The sequence below is a fragment of the Lepisma saccharinum genome, chromosome 1 (genome assembly GCF_977018435.1).
Source record: "Lepisma saccharinum chromosome 1, izLepSacc3.1, whole genome shotgun sequence".
Classification (NCBI taxonomy): Eukaryota; Metazoa; Arthropoda; class Insecta; order Zygentoma; family Lepismatidae; genus Lepisma; species Lepisma saccharinum.
In genome coordinates this window covers 98,969,389-98,991,472 of record NC_139229.1, presented here as the reverse complement: position 1 = coordinate 98,991,472, position 22,084 = coordinate 98,969,389, and the positions used below count along the sequence as shown (strand labels likewise).

The 22,084-nt window shown below is 39.4% G+C and overlaps 1 protein-coding gene across 3 annotated transcripts in view; it reads left to right on the top strand.

Annotated features, from left to right (window-relative positions):
- The first annotated feature begins 15,885 nt into the window (after positions 1-15,885).
- hfp (Poly(U)-binding-splicing factor hfp) overlaps positions 15,886-22,084 on the top strand; it is a 51,277-nt gene continuing 45,078 nt past the window's right edge. For 2 of the 3 annotated variants that reach the window (XM_083135083.1, XM_083135092.1), the window contains exon 1: positions 15,886-16,027. In XM_083135083.1, the coding sequence (XP_082991209.1) occupies positions 15,980-16,027 (48 nt within the window). In that variant the 5' untranslated portion in view covers positions 15,886-15,979. The remainder of the gene's footprint in view (positions 16,028-22,084) is intronic. The other variant, XM_083135106.1, reaches the window with a different exon arrangement.

Sequence of the window (22,084 nt, the reverse complement as noted above, 5' to 3'; positions counted from 1 at the left end):
GGGGGGGGGGCTGAACACCATCTTTTTAAGAGGTATAGATAGAACCTCACAAGTGGCGACTGGGATCCAAAACGGGGAGGGGGTTTGCAAGGAAAGTTTACTTTCTCTTGGTAGACAAGGCTTAGAAATTAAGAGGCCATAGTGATTGTGTGGAGGCAAAAAAATGGGGAGAAGCTATCCCCTAAATCGTCGCCACTGTTTAAGGCTGCCATTCTAATCAGAACGTGAAATTGGAACATTTTTTACCACTCGACTCCTGTTTCCATGTATTAACATTGCATCTCAATATGTGTGATGTCCATTTCTTCTCATCAGGAATCAAAACATCTATGGTGTCTCTGAGTGTTTTCACGAAGCTGTTACAGATGCACGGGATAGACAATCCACTCGACAACGCGAGATTCAAACTGTGGGCTGCAAACTGGTCGCAGACAGCTCGAATATTTCTCTCTGAATCGAGCCTGAACACCACTAAGTAATGTGTCTTGTCCTCCCAAGTTTCCAGCTCTTATAAATGCCGAAACCTACCAAATTGTTCATATTCAGACCTAAGCACTCGCAAGTGTTCAAAATTGTCTGTCACAGCTTCCGCAGTCTTGCCATATATCGGCACGAAACAAAGGAAGTCTTCTAGAATACAGCTGGATCGCGAAACAATTAATGCACAGTGAAAACCCTTCCGTAAATAAACAATTACAACGAATCGTACTACTCGTAGCGCTACCTTTGTTGTACAGCTTTCAAATGCTGACAAGTCTTTACATACTGCTCAAGTTCGGTGGGACAACACCGAAAGCGCAAGAAAAGTTTACGTGCAATATTATCAACAACAGGGTTATAGAACATTCTCCATCTCGCCTTGATACGAATTTATCTCTTTAAGTTATCATCACATTATTCAAGAAGCCAAAAAACTAATTTTATCTGGGAAATGGGACTCGAGTCTCCTGATCGCCACTTTGTATACGTGCTATTAACAATAACAGGGTTAAGGAATATTCTCCATCCTGTCTCGATAATTATTTCTCTCAAATTATCATCACATTATTCAAGAAGCCAAGAGCTAATTTCATCTCGCGTAAACTGAAGGGAGGCTCGAGCCCCCTGATCCCCACCTTGGGTACGTGCAATTAACAATAACAGGGTTACAGAACATTCTCCGTCTTGCCTCGATAATTATATTTATGTCCTTAAATTATCATCGAGGAACATAAATTGAGAGTATTTGAAAATAAGATCCTTAGGAAAATCTTTGGACCTAAAAGGGATGAGGAGACAGGTGAGTGGAGAAGGTTACATAATTTAGAACTACATAATTTGTATTCATGTCCAGATATTATTAGAATAATTAAATCAAGAAGACTTAGGTGGGCAGGCCACGTGGCACGAATGGGAGAGGAAAGAGGAGTTTACAGGATTCTTGTTGGGAAACCTGATGGTAAGAGACCTGTAGGAAGGCCAAGACGAAGATGGAGGGACAACGTTGAGATGGACCTAAGGGAAATCGGTAGGGATGGAAAAGAGTATATAGATCTTGCTCAAGATAGGGAAAGATGGAAGGCCTGTGTTGCTGCAGCCATGAACCTTCGGGTTTAAGAAGGCTAGAGAGTTAGTTAGTTAAATTATCATCACATTATTCAAGAAGCCAAAAACCTAATTCTACCTAGCGTAAACTGAAAAATTTCCTGGGAGGGGAGGGGGGCTCGAGCCACCTGATCCACACCTTGGATACGGGCTATTAACAATAACAGGGTTACAGAACATTCTCCATCTTGTCTCGATAATTATTTCTCTCAAATTATCATCACATTATTCAAAAAGCCAAAAACCTAATTTCATCTTCCGTAAACTGAAGAAGAGCTCGAAGCCCTGATCCCCACCTTGTGTACGTACTATTAACAATAACAGGGTTACACAACATTCACCACAAGAAACGCACACTCACACCCCCTATACGTCTTATTGGCGTGGTGCTAAGCACATGGAGCACTTTACCTTTACCTTCACACCACATGAAACCAAAGGCCTCATTTTATCCAGTGTAAACCGAAAACTTTCGGGGGGTGCTCGAGCCCCCTAAGCTAACCCTTGGATACGTGCCTGTTGCTTCCTACCTCTCTCTCAAGGTATATAGAGATTAGGTAAAGCCATCCGAAGATTGCCGATCTTGCACGAACGCGTGACGTCACCGGAGAAGCAGTGAGCTCGGCTGAAGCAGACGGCCCCTAGCATTTATATGGGAGATTCGGAGAGCGAAAGTATATTATTACTTTTAGGAGGGGGAAGAAATAATTGTCATCCTCCAAGATGGTATTGATGCATCCTTTTAATGATTAGTAACATAATTGAAAACGCGCTACTTTTAAAAGGGGGCAAGTACATGTGAGAAAATGTATTTTGAAAATCCATATTCCTGAAACTTTCTGACCGATACGCTACAAAGAAAGTTCCGTGTTCTCCTTTAAAATTTCGTCATTTTACAAATCGTAATATAATTTTAACAAAAACGTGGCATGCTAAAGAAGAATTAAAGAGTTTTAAAAAATAATTGATTAATAGACTTAGTTTATTTTACTTCGCTTATCTGTCACATATGGCTAATCTCAAAGATGAGGATGCGTGTTGATATGATGAAATTGAAGAAAGGAAAGTAGACCCATGCCCGGGAGAGGATTCGAACCTGGGGGCTCTTGGCATCGTAAAGCGTTATGCTAACCACTTTTTTATATGCGAGAGACATTTGCGAGGAGGTTATTGAAGTAACAAATAATTATTACAAGACGTTGTGATGAAAATTATTAATATATCTGAAATATCGAGAGTTGACCTTGCAGTCTCTAAATGTACTTTTAGGGTTACGCAAAACCTTTACTCAAAATTGCTAGTGTAAATTTATAAGCTATTAAAATTTAAAACTTATTCCTGCTGGAAAAACGAAACTGCCAAGTCAAATTAATATTTCGTAGAAATACATACCTATATTTTTCTTTCATGAGGCCAAGAGAGTATTTGGAAGGGACGGTGGCTTGGCCCGGATCTCGATCTGCAAAGGGGTTTCCAGTGGGAAAACATTGCTATGAAATAGTCCAGAAGATGGGGCGAAATGATTTTTTTTAAATGGCTCAAGAATATAAAAATATAAGTGGACATTTGTCAAGCTTAGTCTCAAACTTACAACTGAAATCGTGAGTGTGTGTGTGGGGGGGGGGAATGATTCACAATACTAAAATTAAAATAAATATGTGGGAACAATAGAAATCAAAATATGTTGTAGCTAGTGACGGCGCAATAGTAAAGATAGAAGGGTAAATCATATTTTCCCGGGGCAATCATGTTTATTATTGCGTTACATACGACACAAAAATGTATATTTTGGCTAAAAGAGCATTCATTCATTTATTTATTTTTTGTCGTTTTACTGGGGGCAGATAAGAGAGAGAGAGAGAAATTGTCGAACGAGAATAGACGGGCGTTCCTGCCCCCCTGTAGTGTGGTCACTGCCTATAGCTATGCTGGAGAAGAATGCACCAATTAATACGCTATTAAATAAAACAGATACTTTTAAAACTTTTAATCGAATTATTTGTGAACTATGATTTAAATTTAGAGAGAGCACATACTTGTTTAATTTAATTTGGATGAGTTAACTTCTGAATCCTGCCATTTCCGAGCCTTCTTCCGGTGAAACTGCACTGCCCTTTGAGTCCTAGCTGCTGCGTTCAGGTGGCGGAACGAGCAGAATACTAATTTAAACAAATATGTGACATATATATATATATATATATATATATATATATATATATAAAAAACAACGTGTTGAAGCTATTGACGGCGCCAAAGAAAAGACAAAAGAGAAACGTGGAGAGTTCAGTGATATTTTACGGGAAGCAGTCACGTTTATTACACCCTCACATTTACATATATTAAAAAGTTCTGCTTTTAGATCTCGCACAATGCCTTTTTCACAAAAATGGGCAATCTCGCATTTTTTTAATATCAATCAAGCTGTGATATTTTAGATTTCTTCCGTTAGTTTTCTGATAATAGTTTTCACAGCTTCCCATAGCATTTAGGCATGATTTCAGTTGACAAGAACAAAATAATCTTAATTCAAAACATACAGCAAAAAGAAATCCAACGCGCTTAAGTTAAAATTCCCTTACATTGGAAGCCTGGAGAGAACAAAACAGGGGTTCCTTCGTAACACGATTTCTTGAAAACCATTTTACACATTTGAATCAACTTTGTGATAAATTGATTAGAAAGGATGAATCTTAACAGTAAAAGTTGTAACTTTTCCCCTGCTACTATATTTTAGAGGATATTCGTTGTCAAATATCTGAATATTTGCATAAGGAACCAGCCTTTTCCGTGCCGAGCGTTTCGACGATCACGTCATGCATCCACGGACAACTGCGCATACGATCTGCACCGCCGAACGATCACCCCTACCTCTCTCTATTCATATTAAGTTGTATCAAGGTTGTATTTTCCGAACTAGTGCAACAGTTTGAAGCCATCATGCACACGCGTTGGCTGCAAGTACCAGACTATTTTAACTGAACGAACCAGCCTCTCGGTCCGTGCGTTTCGTGCGAGAACGAACTTCACACGCATCGCACGAAAATCGACTTCAGGAACGCCATAACGAACTTTACCAAGTTCACGACAGGACTTGCAGAACGGCCAGTAACTCGTAACTCGTTTAACTCGTGGGACTTTCGAAACGTGCACTCCCAGGTAGCTGTTGTTATTGTTACCTTTTCTACCTCGCGTTTTCTCCAACGTTAAGTGTTACTGGAGGCGCTCAATGCGACAGCGGCATGAGAGTGCGGATTTCATTAAGATTCATTTTTTAAAAATATTCCGGCAATGGTAGATCAGTTCGCTTCTACCTGAGCACATCGTTGCGGTCTTATTACCAATACATGGATCTCATTTTCTGACGAAATTTTTCCTCTGGTGAAGAGTGTCAATATATTTTTCTAGTGATAAATTTAACATAGAGTTGTAAATATGTTGAAGTCATCCTTCACCAAATCTACAATTATCTTCATTTGCGAAAGATCTCACTCATCGCACACCGTATTTAGCTCAAATTTTGCTCCGCCCCGACCTTCGTCTGTCTGACGTCATGTGTAACAGAATTCATTGTAAGGTTAGGCATGTTGAGTTTACGACTCTTAATATAAATACACTGCAACTGCTCAGAAATTGACAAAAATGTATTATTTTTACTAAGATTCCTAAACCTAACATATGTAACGTAACGACAAAGGTAATCAATACGTACGTAAAAAAGATGAAGGGCGGGCTGAGCTGAATACGGTGTGCGATAAGTAAGAATGGAAATAAACCACACGAACCACGCAGACAGTGTTGCCAGGTCTACTGATTTCGCAGGAGATTTTCTGATTTTCAGCACAATCTCCTGATCTCCTGACAAGTTTCAGGAAAATGTGGAAATCTCCTGATTTTTTGCTTCCTTAAATATTTATACTGAACAATTATTTTAAAAAATCGAAGTTGATTTAAAATTTATATATTCAGGTGGTGGAATGCAAAGACCAACGAATATTCCGCAGAGAGAGAGAGGAGAGAGAGAGAGAGAGGGGGGAAGGGGGGAGGAGGGCCATACCAGGCTTGATGACATTGGGAGAGACGCGCGGCTTCTTGAGCCTTTTGTGAATTGGGAACTCCAAGACGGGTGTCCTACTTGCCCCATCTGGTGTGGTTTTTGTCAAAGGGGAGGCAACTGGAAACTAGTTACAACAACTAAAATGTTGCCACCCACACGTACGAACAAATATTCAGTTTTATGGTAGTGTTTATTGCAAATGCTAGATACAGATTCGGGTTTTTAACTCTGATAAAAATGGGAGTCCACGTTATGAATGCAGGCAATGGTTATCGTTACAAAAGCTCTTAGTAAACTGTCGATTGATTGATTTGGTTTATTTTACTTCGCATTTCTGCCACTTTTGGCTAATCACGAAGACGAGGATGAGTGATGATATGAAGGGACAACCATGCCCAGGCCGAGATTCAATCCCGAGACGGGATACCTGATGTCTTAGCGCTGTGCTAACCACTCAGCTACAGAGGTCGGCTTAGTAAACTGCTGTTGCAGACTTATACGTCGCAGTTTTATTTTTAATTAATCATCTTTTAATTTAGAAATAATAGTTCATGTTTTTATAACGTTGTTTTTTAAAGCTAATTATTTCTGAGCGTAACTACTATTACAATTGGTCTTCTCAATCAATAGTCAATACTGTGGTGGTAGAAATTCTCTTTCCCGATTTTATACCAGGTAATCGTCGAATGTAAAAAGCTGATTTAATTAACACTTACATTACCTGGAGTGACTGGGAAAAAAGTTGAAGAAAAAACCTGCGACTTGTCTGATACTGGGTTCCGGGTTCGAATACCAGATTGGGCATGCGTGCTCTTTGTGTGTCCCTTCATCAAAATCACATCTTTACGATTAGACAAATCAATTAATCAATCTGTCTAATAATGGTTGGTTACCTTCCGTGATTGAAAGAAAAGTTTTAATTCAAGGATATTTTGGGGGGTTCAGGCATGATAGCCCTTCTCCATTACCATTAATGCAAGTATGCTTTGATGTGTTTTTTTTTTTTAAAAAAAAAGTGTGGGTTTTCTTACATCCTGTAACTTTGGCTAGTTTCATTTTGATTTGCTTTATTTTACTTCTCTTTTTGTGCCACTTTTGGCTAATTCGCGAAGATTGGGATGAGTGATGGCATGATTAAATTGATGGACACTCATAAACATCCGTGCCCAGGCCAAGATTCGAACCCGGGACCCCTGGCGTTTCAGCGTGATGTGCTAACCACTCCGCCACGGGGTCCGGCATTGGCTAGTTTTAAATAAAAGCAATCTATGGTGTTATCAGGTCAAGGGCACGGTGCATAGGTACGGTGACATGGGTTTTAATATAATTTTTTTCAGTGAAGGTGTTGAGCAAAACAAAAATTTCTTTCGGGGGAAACAACACACTCAAGAAAGACGGAAGGTAAGTAATATATACATTTTGAAATTGTGACAATGCTTTATTTGGAATTATTTTAAAGGAAAAATGCACTTATACTGCTTTCCAGCGTTAAAAGGACAATGAACAAAAAACAATTTCTCTTGCACCCGCTGGATACGGCCAGGTGTGGTGGTGATGCATATATCTTTCATCGCCTCTGTTTCTGTTTTTCTGCCGATAGCAGCAAGCGTTGATTAATGGAAAAGCGCCCCAGATAACTTCGTATTGCTCCCATTATTTCCCTTTTTATTTCACTGAGGACGATATTGAGGCAGAACGAGGAGATGTGACGAAACGCAACTCCTAAAAAATTGGTCCAGCGTCGGGGTCTGCTCCTTGCTCGCTGACGGTTCCGCTGTATGGGTGTTTCCTCCTGAGACGACGAAAATGTTGCCGCCTGGCTGCGAGAGGGTGCACTATCATTCATCCTGCGACGCTGACGTCGGACTTTCGCATTCGCTGCGCGGACATATTTAGTGCAATAGCATGTGCATGCACAGTTGTCCAGTTTATGTTGGCATCGGGTGCCCGTGCCTGTACGTCTACCTATGTGGGCTCTGCTTGTAACCTTGCTACAGTTGCGACATGTAACAGTCTTCTTGGTTGACGACATTGTCATTTTGCAACAAACATTTCGGATAAAGCTCTCGTGTATATAATTTCCTTACCAATGAAATATCTCCACCGCATTGTGAATCTAGTATTTCGTGCAATCTGTAGACCGCCGTGTCGTTCATCTGAAGTCACGCACTGATGAACACGGTATGACAGTGTGGGCACTGTTCCTCGCAACTCTCATAACCATTGATGGCAGACAGATGTGCTTCCTGCATTGCATTGCATGTCAAATCTAACGCCATGAACATTGATCTGAAAAGAATGTTACCTACAAATCCATTCACCATGTGGCTGATTCCTATCTTCCGAACTACAACGAGTAGAGATATGCGGATTTCACTCCAGTCATTCCCAACGTGTGTTTAATAATGTATTATGAGTTTTGATGTCTGTTATGTGGAAACCAGTTTTCACAATTGAAATGCAGTTCTAAGTTTTACGTTAAAACACAAATAATTCCCATCTTCCAAACTAGTACACGTAGAGACATGCGGTTTTCACTGCAGTCATTTCCAACGTGTGTTTATTAATGTATTATGAGTTTTGATGTTTGTTATGAGGAAATCAGTTTTCACAATTGAAACGCAGTTCTAAGTTTTACGTTAAAACACAAATAATTCCCATCTTCCAAACTAGTACACGTAGAGACATGCGGTTTTCACCGCAGTCATTCCCAACGTGTGTTTAGTAATGTATTATGAGTTTTGATGTCTGTTATGAGGAAGTGAGTTTTCACAATTGAGAAGCAGTTCCAAGTTTTACGTTAAAACACAAATAATTTCCATCTTCCAAACTACAACACGTAGAGACATGCGGTTTTCACTGCAGTCATTTCCAACGTGTGTTTATTAATGTATTATGAGTTTTGATATTTGTTATGAGGAAATGAGTTTTCACAATTGAGACGCAGTTCTAAGTTTTACTTTAAAACACTAATATTTCCCATCTTCCAAACTAGTACACGTAGAGACATGCGGTTTTCACTGCAGTCATTCCCAACGTGTGTTTAGTAATGTATTATGAGTTTTGATGTTTGTTATGAGGAAATGAGTTTTCACAATTGAGAAGCAGTTCCAAGTTTTACGTTAAAACATTAATAATTCCCATCTTCCGAACTACAACACGTAGAGACATGCGGTTTTCACTGCAGTCATTCCCAACGTGTGTTTAGCAATGTATTATGAGTTTTAATTGCTGTTACAAGGAAACAAGTTTTCAAAATTTGAGACCCAGTTCCAGTGCCCTTTAGCCGAGTCGACCTCCATCGCGTTCGAACGATTTTCGACATCGGCATTCAATTTGCCCACCAGCTCCAGAAAAGCTTTTCGTTTCTCGGCAAGATGGATTGCTATCAAGGAAATGCTACTATCTCCGAGCACTTGCGTTGAGCATGTCGTGGCTCTGACCGCGTCGTTGAAACGATTGACAAAATTTGCAGCCATTTTGGTTTTCTTTTTCAAACAACAAACACTTTAAAGTTTATTATATAACAAAAGCGAAGAGAACTGCTTACACTTATCGGCAGTTATTGTGGAAGTAAAGTTTTGCCGTTTGCACGTACTAGGCTATTGTTCGCTCAGGAAAAAAAACTCCTCTTCTGGTGGTGACAAGCATCGAAAACGTGAGAGACAGCAAGTGATTTTTCCCTCAAAACATTTTCAGTTTTGTAGTAAGATTTGACCCAAATAACAACGAAATTGATGCACGAGGAAAAAAAAAATTGACCAGGATGTATAGACAATAGCGCCTGCTGAATGCGCATCCAACGAAACAATGGAAAAACGGTACGACAACTCCAAACTTATTTTTCTATCGTCGAACAACAACGGGGAAAAAGGCTTGCTCCGCATGTGTTTTCTGGGTCGCGATAATTTTTACACCAACAAAGAGTCTGGTTCCACACGGATGAGCTTCGAGTCCGAGGGGAAGCCGATCCCAAACGCGACCGGCGAACGACAGCCCTAACTGCCGCCGAAAGATCATCTCCACACTCCACCCAACACAACATACGATATGGAAGCCGAGCTTCCGCAGTGATCTTTTCTAGGTCGAAGCAATTTCTGTCGCTGAGAGTTCCACCCGGATGAGCTTCGAGTCCGAGTGGAAGCCGCGACCGGCGAACGACAGCCCTAACTGCCGCCGATAGGACTCCCTCGCGCTTTCTCTCCGCCTCCCAGCCAGCCAGCCAGCAAGCGAGCAGCTCTTTTTCCAGTTTTCTAGGTCGAGACAGAACAGCGGTCGGGGACGATATCCAATACCGGCGGGCGGCAGCACGAACCGCCGCCGATAGATCCCATGATTCTGTCGCACTTTCGCATCGTGCTTGTTTTTCTGGGTCGTCAGAAATTTTTGCACCGACGGTGCGCAGTCGAGTTTGGATTGGTTGCAAGTGGACGAGCATCGAGTCCTAGGGGGAAATGCAACCGGTGAACGACAGCCCTGACTACCGCCGATAGATCCCAGGATTCTCTCGCACTTTCTCTCCGACTCCAAACTGAAGCGCAGTGGAAAAAAATGAGTGACTGCAGAATTTTATCGACGTTTGGTGAGTTGGTAGTGGATTGGAGGGGAAGCTGATCCCAAAGGAGATCGGCGGACGGCGGCTCGGGCTACCGGCGAAATAAACTTTTGATGCCCCCGTACTTTCTTTTTTTTCCACTTGCAGCAAACTGTAATTCGTTGCATGTGGTGGACACGAGAGGAGTTGTTGTTGTTAAAAAAATTCTGGGATGATGCGATAGTCATTTGCGCGTGTGTGTCCTATCATTTTATGAAATATTTTTTTTTCTGTTCTTGTGTGTGTGTGTGTGTCTCCTCCCGTCCCCATGCAACGTAACATGAAAATAAACTATATTTCTGGGTGCAATGTGTTTGGTTGGGGGGGGGGGGGGAGGCAGCGATGATCGAATATTTAGACAGTGAAACAACAAACCCGTCAAACTCGCTCACTCAGGATTCATGAGATCCTTGAATCCCAGCCTGCAGACCAGGAACATGAGCTAAAGTAAGGGGCCATTATTCACACTGAAAAACTATCGACCAGAACCTATACCACACACGCATGATGTCAAGAACGAGTGAACGCCTTAACACGCACGGCTACGGAGGAGAACCGAGAGAGGTTGTGTATAATTGTTCTTTTATGCGTCCACGCCACATGAAGGGAAATTCGGACCGAGATTTTTAGCCAAAAGGGAAAAGGGAAATTTCGATTAAAAATACCACAATACCGCAACTGCACCACCGCTAATAATTCTGCTTTTACTACCACAACTAATTATTATTGTATTATGTCATTTGCTTAGGTGAAGGGAAAAGAATGGTCCAAAAAGGGAAATTTTGCCCCTTGGGAAGGGAAATTGTTTCCTCATAGTGTGGCAACACTGCGTCCACGTCGCCGGTGGTGACATCTAGTAGCAAACACTAGAAATATTTCCACAGGTATCGTCTTCATGTTCTCGACTGAAATATTAAAACAAACGCGGAGTCCAATGTAAGTTAGTTCGGTGCGTAAAAGATCGCAAATAAAAAAAATGATAGGTTAAGTTATATCACTGAAGATCGTAAAAAAAAATCGTAAGAAAAAAAAAGGATAGGTTAAGTTATATCACGTAAGATCGTGATATACCTACAAGTACGAGGTGGGAAAAAAAAAGAGGTGCATTGAAAATTGTACTAAAACATCGCTAAACGCTAAAACATCGACAAAAAATTGTCAAAATATGTCAAAAACTGATATTCAATTGATAAAAGAAAAGGATACCTACAAAGTATTATTTTGAAACAATAAGTAAGAAAAAAGGATAGGTTAAGTTATATCACGTAAGATCGTGATATACCTACAAGTATGAGGTGGGAAAAATTGAAAATTGTACTAAAACATCGCTAAACGCTAAAACATCGACAAAAAATTGTCAAAATATGTCAAAAACTGATATTCAATTGATAAAAAAGAGGATAAAAGAGGATACCTACAAAGTATTATTTTGAAACAATAAACTTACACTACTGTTTTGATGTCTGTTATGAGGAAGTGAGTTTTCACAATTGATGGACACTCATAAACATCCGTGCCCAGGCCAAGATTCGAACCCGGGACCCCTGGCGTTTCAGCGTGATGTGCTAACCACTCCGCCACGGGGTCCGGCATTGGCTAGTTTTAAATAAAAGCAATCTATGGTAAAACCAATAAGTAGCTGACCAAGGCAGTTTATTAAGATAAAAACACTTAACACGTAACGTTTCGACCCTGTATCAGGGTCTTCCTCAGACGAAGAACTAAACTAAAATGTTTAGGAAGGAAGGAGGAAGACCCTGATACAGGGTCGAAACGTTACGTGTTAAGTGTTTTTATCTTAATAAACTGCCTTGGTCAGCTACTTATTGGTTTTAATATGGAAACAAGGCTTAATTATATTACAATCTATGGTGTTATCAGAAGGGCGCCGACTTTCCAAAATTTCTGTGGGTGCATATCAATGGCGGTTAGATCTGAAATTATCAAGTATTGTATACTTTAAACTTACATGCACAATGATTGCAAGAGGCAATGATATTATCAACACGTTATTAAAAGAAAATACCACATTCATTCAAATTAAAATGAAAAAATCTTCATAAATGCAAATAATTTTAATTGTATTGCAGAAAGAACTATGCAAGGATTTTGGTGTGAACAGAAACTACAAAATGACCAACTTTATGTACCAAATAATAATAATAATAATAATAATGACATGTTAACTTTCAATATAAAACACATTCCTTCTTACGTCATTTGCACTTATGAATTTGTTTGCAATTTTGGAAATGTCAATATTTTTAGTCATTTCTTTATGGACATGTAAAATTGCCAAGTCATTCAATCTTTTTTGGGTCGTTGTTGACCGCAAAAACGTTTTCAATCGTCCAAGTGCTGAAAATGACCGCTCAGAGGTACAAGAAGTAACAGGTATAGTTAAAATCACCCGTACAAACTTCACAAATTCTGTGAGCATTTCACGCATGGGACGACTGTTTTCTCTACTTAAAATATTTGTAATGTCTGACAAGTTGGCCACTTTTTCTTTGTTTCGTTCTGCACATATCTAGAAACATGTCCCTGTGCAATGTTAGCTTCTCTTTATCAAACTCTGTCCCATAGAACTGCAGAATTCGATCAGCACCAATTTGACCGATAGCAAGAGCTTCAAGTTGTGAAATAAGTTCCAAAACCTTTGTTTAAAATCTACGATTTAGCGAATCCACATCCACATCAATTATTTCAAAAAATATTTGTCTGTTCATTTCCTCCGTCGTTTCATACGTATGAGGATCACTACCTTCGTCGTATCGTTTTGGCATCTTTCTTTTTCACGGCAAAACTGGTTCATCAATGTTCAATTCCTCCGCTTTCCTCATGGTTTCATTCCACAACTCAAAAAATATATCCCTTTGTGAAGCTAAACTTGCAGACAAAGTTTCCACCAAAGTTTTCATTTCTCGGTATGACAATGATTTCTTCTGAAAAGAAGAATGAAGTTGTTCAATCTTGCCGAAAACTGAAATTAACATTTTCAGGATAATATGAAATCTGAATTGATGTAGGTTTGAAAAATATCCACTAGCCTTCCCACCGACTTCACTTTTTTCTTCTGACAGATCTTCCAAAAATTTCAAGAGAACGTCATAATTACTTTCCAACGATTGTAGTGATTTTACCCTCACACACCACCTTGTGGGACAGAATGGTCGCAAAGTCAGTCTGGGAATGTTTTTTACAACACCATCTTCGTTGTTTTCTTGTAGCAATTGAAACACTGCTACCCTCTTTGGCGAATGTCTTACAAATGATATTAATTCACGAAGAATCACCAGAAAGTCTCACACATAACTGATACCTTGCATCGCATCTTGCACTACCAAATTCAAATTATGCACCGAACAATGAACAAATATAGCTCTCGGCTCCAACTGAGTAATCCTACTTTGTAATCCTGTTGAATGTCCACTGACATTACTCACGCCATCATAACATTGACCACGACAGTATTTTATGTCGAGAGATAAACGTCTTATGACATCCTGGACGACTTCAAACAATGTGCAAGAACTTGTAGAAGCCCATAAACACTTCTTGAACTTGCAGATTTTCATCGACAAATCTGAAGCATATGAATATTTGTTCCAAATATCTGCAATCAAATCTGCAGCCAAGATTTCAACTCAGGAGCATCTTCTGCTCTAAGCAGCAGCAACTGATGAATATTTGATGCTTCATCAGTGTAACCCCGAATTGCTATTCCTTGCTGACTTAAAAATTGGAGGGACGTTATTATCTTTAAAATCGCCTTCCGTGCATTTTTCATATCTCCTAATTTGTGTTGAGATAAGAGATGACACATTGGTTCCTTGTTTCGTAGTTGCCAGAGCAGTCATGGACGAACGATGAAGTGTACATTTCTCGTGAACCCTGAAACGTTCAATTGCCTTTTGCCACTGGGAAAATCCATTTCGAACAAATGCATTACACGAATCCCTGTCTGCAGAAGTAGCAGTTGCCGACGGAAGCACTATACTGGAATCAAAAGCGTTTTTACACACACTACAGAACACTTTGTCGAATTCTTTGTCGTAATAAATCCAAGGAAATGTATTTTTCCATCCTTCATGGTATGACCTGCCTTTCGATTTCTTGACACTTGTTGCTAATGTACTACAAGAACTGGGATAAGACACATTCTCGGGTGCCTTATTTCTTTTGACTGAACATGCTTATCACTATGTTCAGTGTTAGTAATATCCACCTGTGATGACGACGACAAACGTATGACGAATTTATCTATAGCGACTAGCAAACCTACTGTTCGAATTCGAAAGTATGTAAAGAAGCAATACTCAATATTGTGTTTCAGCTGTCCACACGCGTCCCGTGCCACGTTTGAAAATTGCAAAAATTTTTGCCCGGCGAAGAGCTTTTGCTCCACGCATCCGGTCAGTAGACCCTCTTCTTTACACTAACTATTAACACGGTAACACCCCTTTTTTTCTGAAAATGAGAACTGCCCAGTTTACAATCTAAGCTCCCGCGTTCTTCCAAGCCAATGTCTCTCGGAGAACAAACAAAACGATAACAATCCAGATTACATGAAAACAACTTCACTGAAATCGTAAACCACACCGCTCTTATCTGATTAAAACAAACAAAAGAAGAAAAAATCAACAATTGAGGTAGTCGGTCACAATCGGCTTCCTTGTGTTTCGGTTTATTCTTTATTAGTGCTCAATAGCGGCAAGTAGTTATTTTAAAACAATTGTTGACGAATGGAGTGGGCGTATTGTAGTGCGTCACTTGTAAGGAAACATCAAAGAAAGCCGAAAAGACAGGATTCTATTCACAATACAATATACTTCCATCGTTATTGTGGGGACTCCCTTTGACTTGGCCAGAGACAGGCAAGGAAGGGGGGAATGTGTTGCTTGGTTGCCTTTGCACGAAAACATTTGAAACAATTATGTTTTAGAGGTTAGAAATTTTAACTTCCATCTCAATGTTTTAATTGCTTATTATTTTTTGATAATGGCAAGTGAGAAATATTTATTTTATTTTGTTTTTATCAAACTAAAAATCTTGTGGGTGCGGCGCACCCACAAGATTATTTATGTGGGTGCTCGAGCCCCGGAGCACCCACGTAGTCGGCGCGCAAGTATCAGGTAGAGTATTTAAAAAATATCCAACACAAAAATCCATAAACTTTTAAACGCCAAGTACATAAATCCACGCACAGTCATTTATTTAAGAATATTTCTGAGAGATGAACAGAAAATCGAGGTCGGATTTTTCCAGTAATGTCACCGCCTTTTTGCTATGTGTAGAGGCAGTGCCGGCGATTAGGGGGGGGATCCTTGCAACCCCCGCCAGTTTGGCACACGATCGTTGCCACTGGTTGGGGGAAACTGTACCTTTATCTTAGGGTGGGGTTATCGTACCCCTTGAAGTGCAAATTCATAATAACATTTGTATTAACATAACAGTAATAAATTTATCTTTGCCACTTAAAACTAATAATTAATGTTCAATAATGATAGTGGAAAGCTTTTCCCATACTACCCCCCCCATAACGTTGACGATCCGCTATTATTAGTTCTTCTGATTTTTTAAGCAGATCTCCTGATTTTTCAGGGGACGATCTCCCGATTTTTAAAAATCTGACCTGGCAACGCTGCACGCAGAGCAGCCATATTGTGTTGGAACTTGCAGCGTTGAGATATTTGCTGTGAATTGAATTTTATTACTTAGTTTCAAACATTGCAGTAATCATTGAAATGGCCACTGCAGCAAGCTTTAATATAATGAATGGATCAATAAGTGTGGTAAGTAGACATGCCTGTTATTATGTAGAACGAGTAGGTTCGTGAAAATTGATCCGAATATGGCGAATTCCGTCTAGGTGTACCTGTTAAACTGCTTCTATCTTTAAAAGGAAATGTCCATTTCCTTCTGTAGAACGCCATTTTATAAATAGCTGCCCTGTGCTACTTCAGAGAAGATACATTGCCCAGATATTACTCAACATTCGGTTCCACCTTTACTTGCGACTGATCACGATGAGATTTATTTGTTTTTCGTAATATACCCTAATATGACTTTTGATTGAGAAATTAGGTATACTATTTCCAAAAAATGAGCCTTATAAGCATCATATATGATTCTAGTAGTTCATATAATTACAATTTTTCTAGGAAGTAAAAAGTGCCTGTGGTGCTGGGATTCGCGGTGGGTGGCCAACCATCACTCCGGCAGAACGTCATCAAATGAGGGGAAAGTATGACAAGATATATGACTGGATGCGTGGTGAAATTGCACTGCGTTGAAGATCCAGTAGAATTTGTAATTCACCATGGAATTGTGAAGGAATTGGAATGTACCAAAAAATAAATTATCTTTAATTTTTCTAGGCTTGGGTACCCTTTTCTACACCCTCGATTTTTCGCACATTTCAAATATTCTCGTTACGAAAATTAGTTCTTCATAAGAAACGATGTTTCTAAATAGCGCGGAAAGTAATTTTTTTAGATCTACGTGCTAGGAAACTTACGTTTTTCAATATTTAGATTCCTTATGTAACGTCGAAACGGTTTTGCAGGGATTTGATCATGGCGCATCTTGGATTCATGTCACAGGCGCACGTCTGAAAATTTTCTTTTTTTTCTTATCTTTGACTTGTGCAATGGGATAATTTGCGATTTCAATATATTATTTATGTAATTTATTGCCGGATTGGATATTTGAGACATTGCAATTGTTTTGTGCGACTTTAGACATTGCTAGCCCCACGAACCATTGACGCCAGCCCCACGAACCATTGACGCTAGCCCCACGAAACATTGACGCTAGCCCCACGAAACATTGACGCTAGCCCCACGAAACATTGACGCTAGCCCCACGAAACATTGACGCTAGCCCCACGAAACATTGACGCTAGCCCCACGAACCATTGGCGCTAGCCCCACGAACCATTGCCCTAGCCCCACGAACCATTGGCACGTGGATAGGTTAGTTCAGTTAGGTTGAGATCGATAGTTAAAATTTGGTGTCGTGTTAGTATCACGATCTAGAAATTGGAAATAATTGCGAACCATTTCAAACGACAAAATTTCAACTTTAAACGGCTGTACAGCCGTAAATACTTCTTTCCGCGCTCCAATTTTTTTTATTTACAAATAGGATCAAATAATGTTCATAATGAAAAAAAAAAAATTCAAAATTCGAGGGTGTAGAATAGGGTACCCGACCCTTTTTCTAATTTTAAAAATCAAATTTAACTATGTTTGCCTAACTTAACCTTGCCGTGCATTATTCGTGGTGCTATTTATGAATGGTTCGTGGGGCTATCCGTGCATGGTTTGTGGGGTTTTCGAACCCGAAAAAAAAATATTTTTCTAATTTTAAAAAAAACAATTTTAACTGCTTAACCTAACAGAACCTAACGTAACCTTGCCGTGCATGGTTCGTGGGGTTTTCGAACCCGAAAAAATATTTTTCTAAGCGACAAATTTTAACTACACAATCGTGGTCAAGTGTCCTAAATTATTGACTATGCAAAATATGAATGAATGCCCTGTATTATTAATATGTACCCAACTAAAAGTTACTAAAAAAATCTTCTGAAAGAAAGGACTTTGTTTCCTACCTTCAAAGTTGCCATCTTCCTCACACCACGCAGATTACTAAACAAGTGAACGCTACGTTGAACAAATATGGTTTCCATGCTTGTATACGGAGAACGATTGCGGTAATTGAAAAGCTTGTTTTACAACTTCTACACATCAATTAACAATTTCAACACGTCGCTCCCACATGTTAACCTCAGATACTTCATCGGGACTAGGTATTTTGTGAGTATAAGAACTAGGATAGGAAATTACGGAAGGGTCCGGTATTGTAAATTCTTACCAAGACATTTTCCAGCTGTTCCCAAATAACAGGCATGCTCTCATACTATGTCTTTTTAGAATTTCCACCACTCTGTGCTTTGTGTGTGTACGTGCGCACACTCTTGACTTACTTGACTTAATTCCTTCAGTTCCTATTGGAACATAGGGCATGCACGAAGTGTCTCCATCTCACTCTGTTGCATGCGATCTTCTTCATTTCTTTCCAACTTTCCCCCTGTTTTTTCCTTCTTCTTCAACAGTACGTCTCCATGAACTTTTGGGTCTTCCCCTTTTTCTAGCACCTTGAGGGTTCCAGTAAAGTGCTTGTTTTTCAATTGTGTTGTCTGCTTTCCTTAGTGTGTGTCCTATCCAGTTCCATTTTCTTCTTTTAATTTGGTTTTTAATCTGGTCTTCTGATGCTCTTATCCAAAGTTCTTGATTTGTGATTACTTCTGGCCAATGTACATTTAATATTCTCCTGAGACATCTGTTAATAAAAACTTGTAGTCTATTTGTGATTTCAGTTGTGACTTTCCAGGATTCTGCTCTATACAGCAATACTGATTTAACATTACTTCTAAAAATCTTTAACTTTGTTTCTGTAGTTATAATCCTACTTTTCCATATTTTGTAAAGTTGTACAAAGGCCCCATTTGCTTTCTTGATGCGTTGTTTTACATCATGTTCTGCTCCTCCATTTGTTGCAACTACACTTCCTAAGTAGGTAAAATTATCTACATCTTCTAATATTTCATTTTCTAATTGAATATAATCTTGAATTCTTGCATTTATTCGCATTGTTTTAGTCTTTGATTTATTTAATGTCAGTCCGAATTTTTTAGCTTTTACAACCAGCTCTTCCAATTTAGTTTTTGCATCTCTATAAGATTCTGACAACAGACACACATCATCGGCAAAATCTAAATCTTCTAATCTATCCATAAGGCCCCATTGCATTCCTCTTCTTTTTTCCTTTACGGTTTCCCTCATTACTGTATTGTATCTATTATGAGAAGAAAAAAAAGAGGCGACAGAATACATCCCTGTTTCACTCCAGATTCTGTTTCAAAGGGTTCTGTAACATCTCCTTCATGAATAACTTGACTCTTGTATTGTCGTTATGACTCCTGGATTATCCTTATTATCTTAAGTGGTATTCCAAACTTCTGTAATATTTGCCACATTTTTTCCCTTGTTATAGAATCAAAGGCTTTCTCAAAATCTACAAAGATGGTATACAATCTAGTATTCCATTCTATACATTGCTCAGTGATAATCCTTAATGTACAGATTTGATCTGTGCAGGATCTACTAGAACAAAATCCTGCTTGCTCTCTCCTAATCTTGGCTTCTACTTTATCTTGAATGCGATTTAATATAACCCTAGTTAGTATTTTACTTGGGACCGATAACAGCGTGATTCCTCTCCAGTTATTACAATTTGTCATATCGCTTTTTTTTGGAATTTTTATTATAAGACCCTTTTTCCAATCTTCTGGCATTTTCTCTTTTTCCCAAACTGCCGCGAACACTTCATATAATATTTCTGCCATCAAGTTTACATTTACCTTCAAAATCTCTGGTGGAATTTGGTCTATTCCAGCTGCTTTCCCATTCTTTTGTTGCTTAAGTGCTAGTTTGATTTCCTGAATTGAAGGAGGAAGGTCTGAAATTCTCATCTCTGTAAGCTCTTCATTTTCTTCAGTTTCTTCAGCCTCACTCTCTATTACTCTCGTTCTGTCATTTTCTCTGATGTTCCTATTTAATACCTCTTCAAAGTGCTCTTTCCATCTCTTCATTTGTTCTTGTTTATCCGTTAACAGCCTGCCATTCTTATCCTTGACTGGTATATTTTTCTTAAATTGTCGCTTTGATAGTAAACGTGTTGTTTGATAAAGTTGTTTTAAATCACCCTTACTTGCTGCTTCCTCTGCTACTCTTGCTTGTTGTTCTATCCAATTGCGTTTATCATTTCGAGCACTCTTCTTCACTTTTCTATCAAGACCTTTATATTGTCTTTGTAGCGAACTCTTTTGGGTTCTTGTTTTTGCAGTGTTTAATTCTTCCTTCTTCATTTTTCTAGCTTTAATTTTATCCCATGTGTTCGTTGACATCCAGTCTTTCTGATTACTTTCCCTATATCCTAAAATGTTTTCACTTATTTCTATCAAATTAGTTTTGGTCTTCTTCCATTTTCTCTCTATTGTATCCTCTTCTCTTTCTTCTATATCTTCATCTTGCTCCATTTGTAAACCTTCAAACCTGTTCCTAAGTTCCAATACAAATCTATTTCTTGTATCTTTATCATTTAACTTTTTCAAATCAAATTTCTTTCCCATTTTTGAAAACTTTTTACATGCTGCCATTATACTAAGTTTAAAGACTGCAATTACCAAGTGGTGATCACTACCAATATCGGCTCCTCTTTTATTTCTTACATCTAGAAGGGATCTTCTCCATTTACGGGTAATGCAAACATGGTCAATTTGATTTTCTGTCACATGATCAGGTGATACCCATGTCACTTTATGGATATCTTTGTGGGGAAAAACAGTTCCACCTATGATCAGGTCATTTTCTGCACAAAGGTCAACAAATAACTGGCCATTTTCATTCATTTCCCCCAGTCCATGTCTACCCATAATATGCTCTATTCCTTCATTATCTGATCCAATTTTTGCATTTATATCTCCCATCAAGATGCATATGTCTTTCTTATTATGAACTAGTACTTGGTGCAATTTTGATTAAAATTCCTTTTTTTCTGTTATGTCTGAAACTTCTGTTGGGGCATAGCATTGTACTATTTTAATGCTTCTCACCTTTGCTTTGAACTTCGCATTTATAATTCTTTCAGAAACAGGGTTCCATTCCAATAAGCTTTTCTTTGCTATCTTACTCAAGAGAATACCTACACCATCCCGATGTTGCTCCTCCTCTTCTCTTCCTGAATATAGGAATGTAAATCCGTCTTTAGTTCTCATCTCTCCAAATCCTTTCCATCTTGTCTCACTGATCCCCAATATGTCCAACCTGTAGGCCTGCATTTGGGCTACTGCTTGCTGAAGTCTACCACTCTCTCTTAAAGTTCTCACATTCCAACACCCAATTCTCATTTTCCCTTTCATGCCAAAAGTCGTCATCTTAGAGTCAGTCCGGCTATTCTTCGTGGATGTTTCTTTAATAGTGATCGTGGATGTTTCTTTAATAGTGAAGTTTAAGGTGTGCGGGTTATTAACCCACAGCACCCGATCTTGGTGATAGGGCTGCTACCTAGACCTCCAAGCAGGCCGATTTTCTGTAGGGGTTTTCTCCCTTAACCTTTGAAGATCGCTCTTCACCACAAGGCAGTGGTTTTCTCTTCATTACTCCCAAGAGAATGGGTTGCCTCTTCCGCTGTTTGCGCCGTACCGAAGGATTCCTTCTCCGCCGCATCTGCCGTTGAGCACTTCGCCGTAACCATGGCAAGGGGCCCTTACATGGTACTATCAGCCGGAGCCAGCTGAACCATGGTTTTTTAAAGAGGTGTTACTCCTCTTGGTTCATCCGCCTCCTCCGCCGTTGAGATGATCGTCCATCTTCTTCCGCCTTTGGAGCCGTTGACCGATAGGTTGCTTCTTAGTCTGGCTCCTCTTCACTAGCCTGCCCGGCCTGGGAGACCCTGCCAGTAGCTATGCTACCGCCGGTATAGCCTAGTGAATCATCAGAGCACGCAAGCCCCACCACCAACTACAAGGTCCTGCAACCACTAGGTGGGGTGCGCACACTCTGGTTGATGATAATGAATGACCCATGCCTCATCACCAGTTGAAATTATTCTCCAAAACACTACAAACACCTGTGTAATGTCTCGGAACATCCTAGTTTTCCTTGTGCAGATCAGTTAGCTGTTGGGAATTGTCTTGCACCAACTTTACGGTATGGCAAAATGCATATCCACTTGTTCTTCCCACTTTGAATGTTTTTACCCAACCATGAACTTGTCAGTGATTA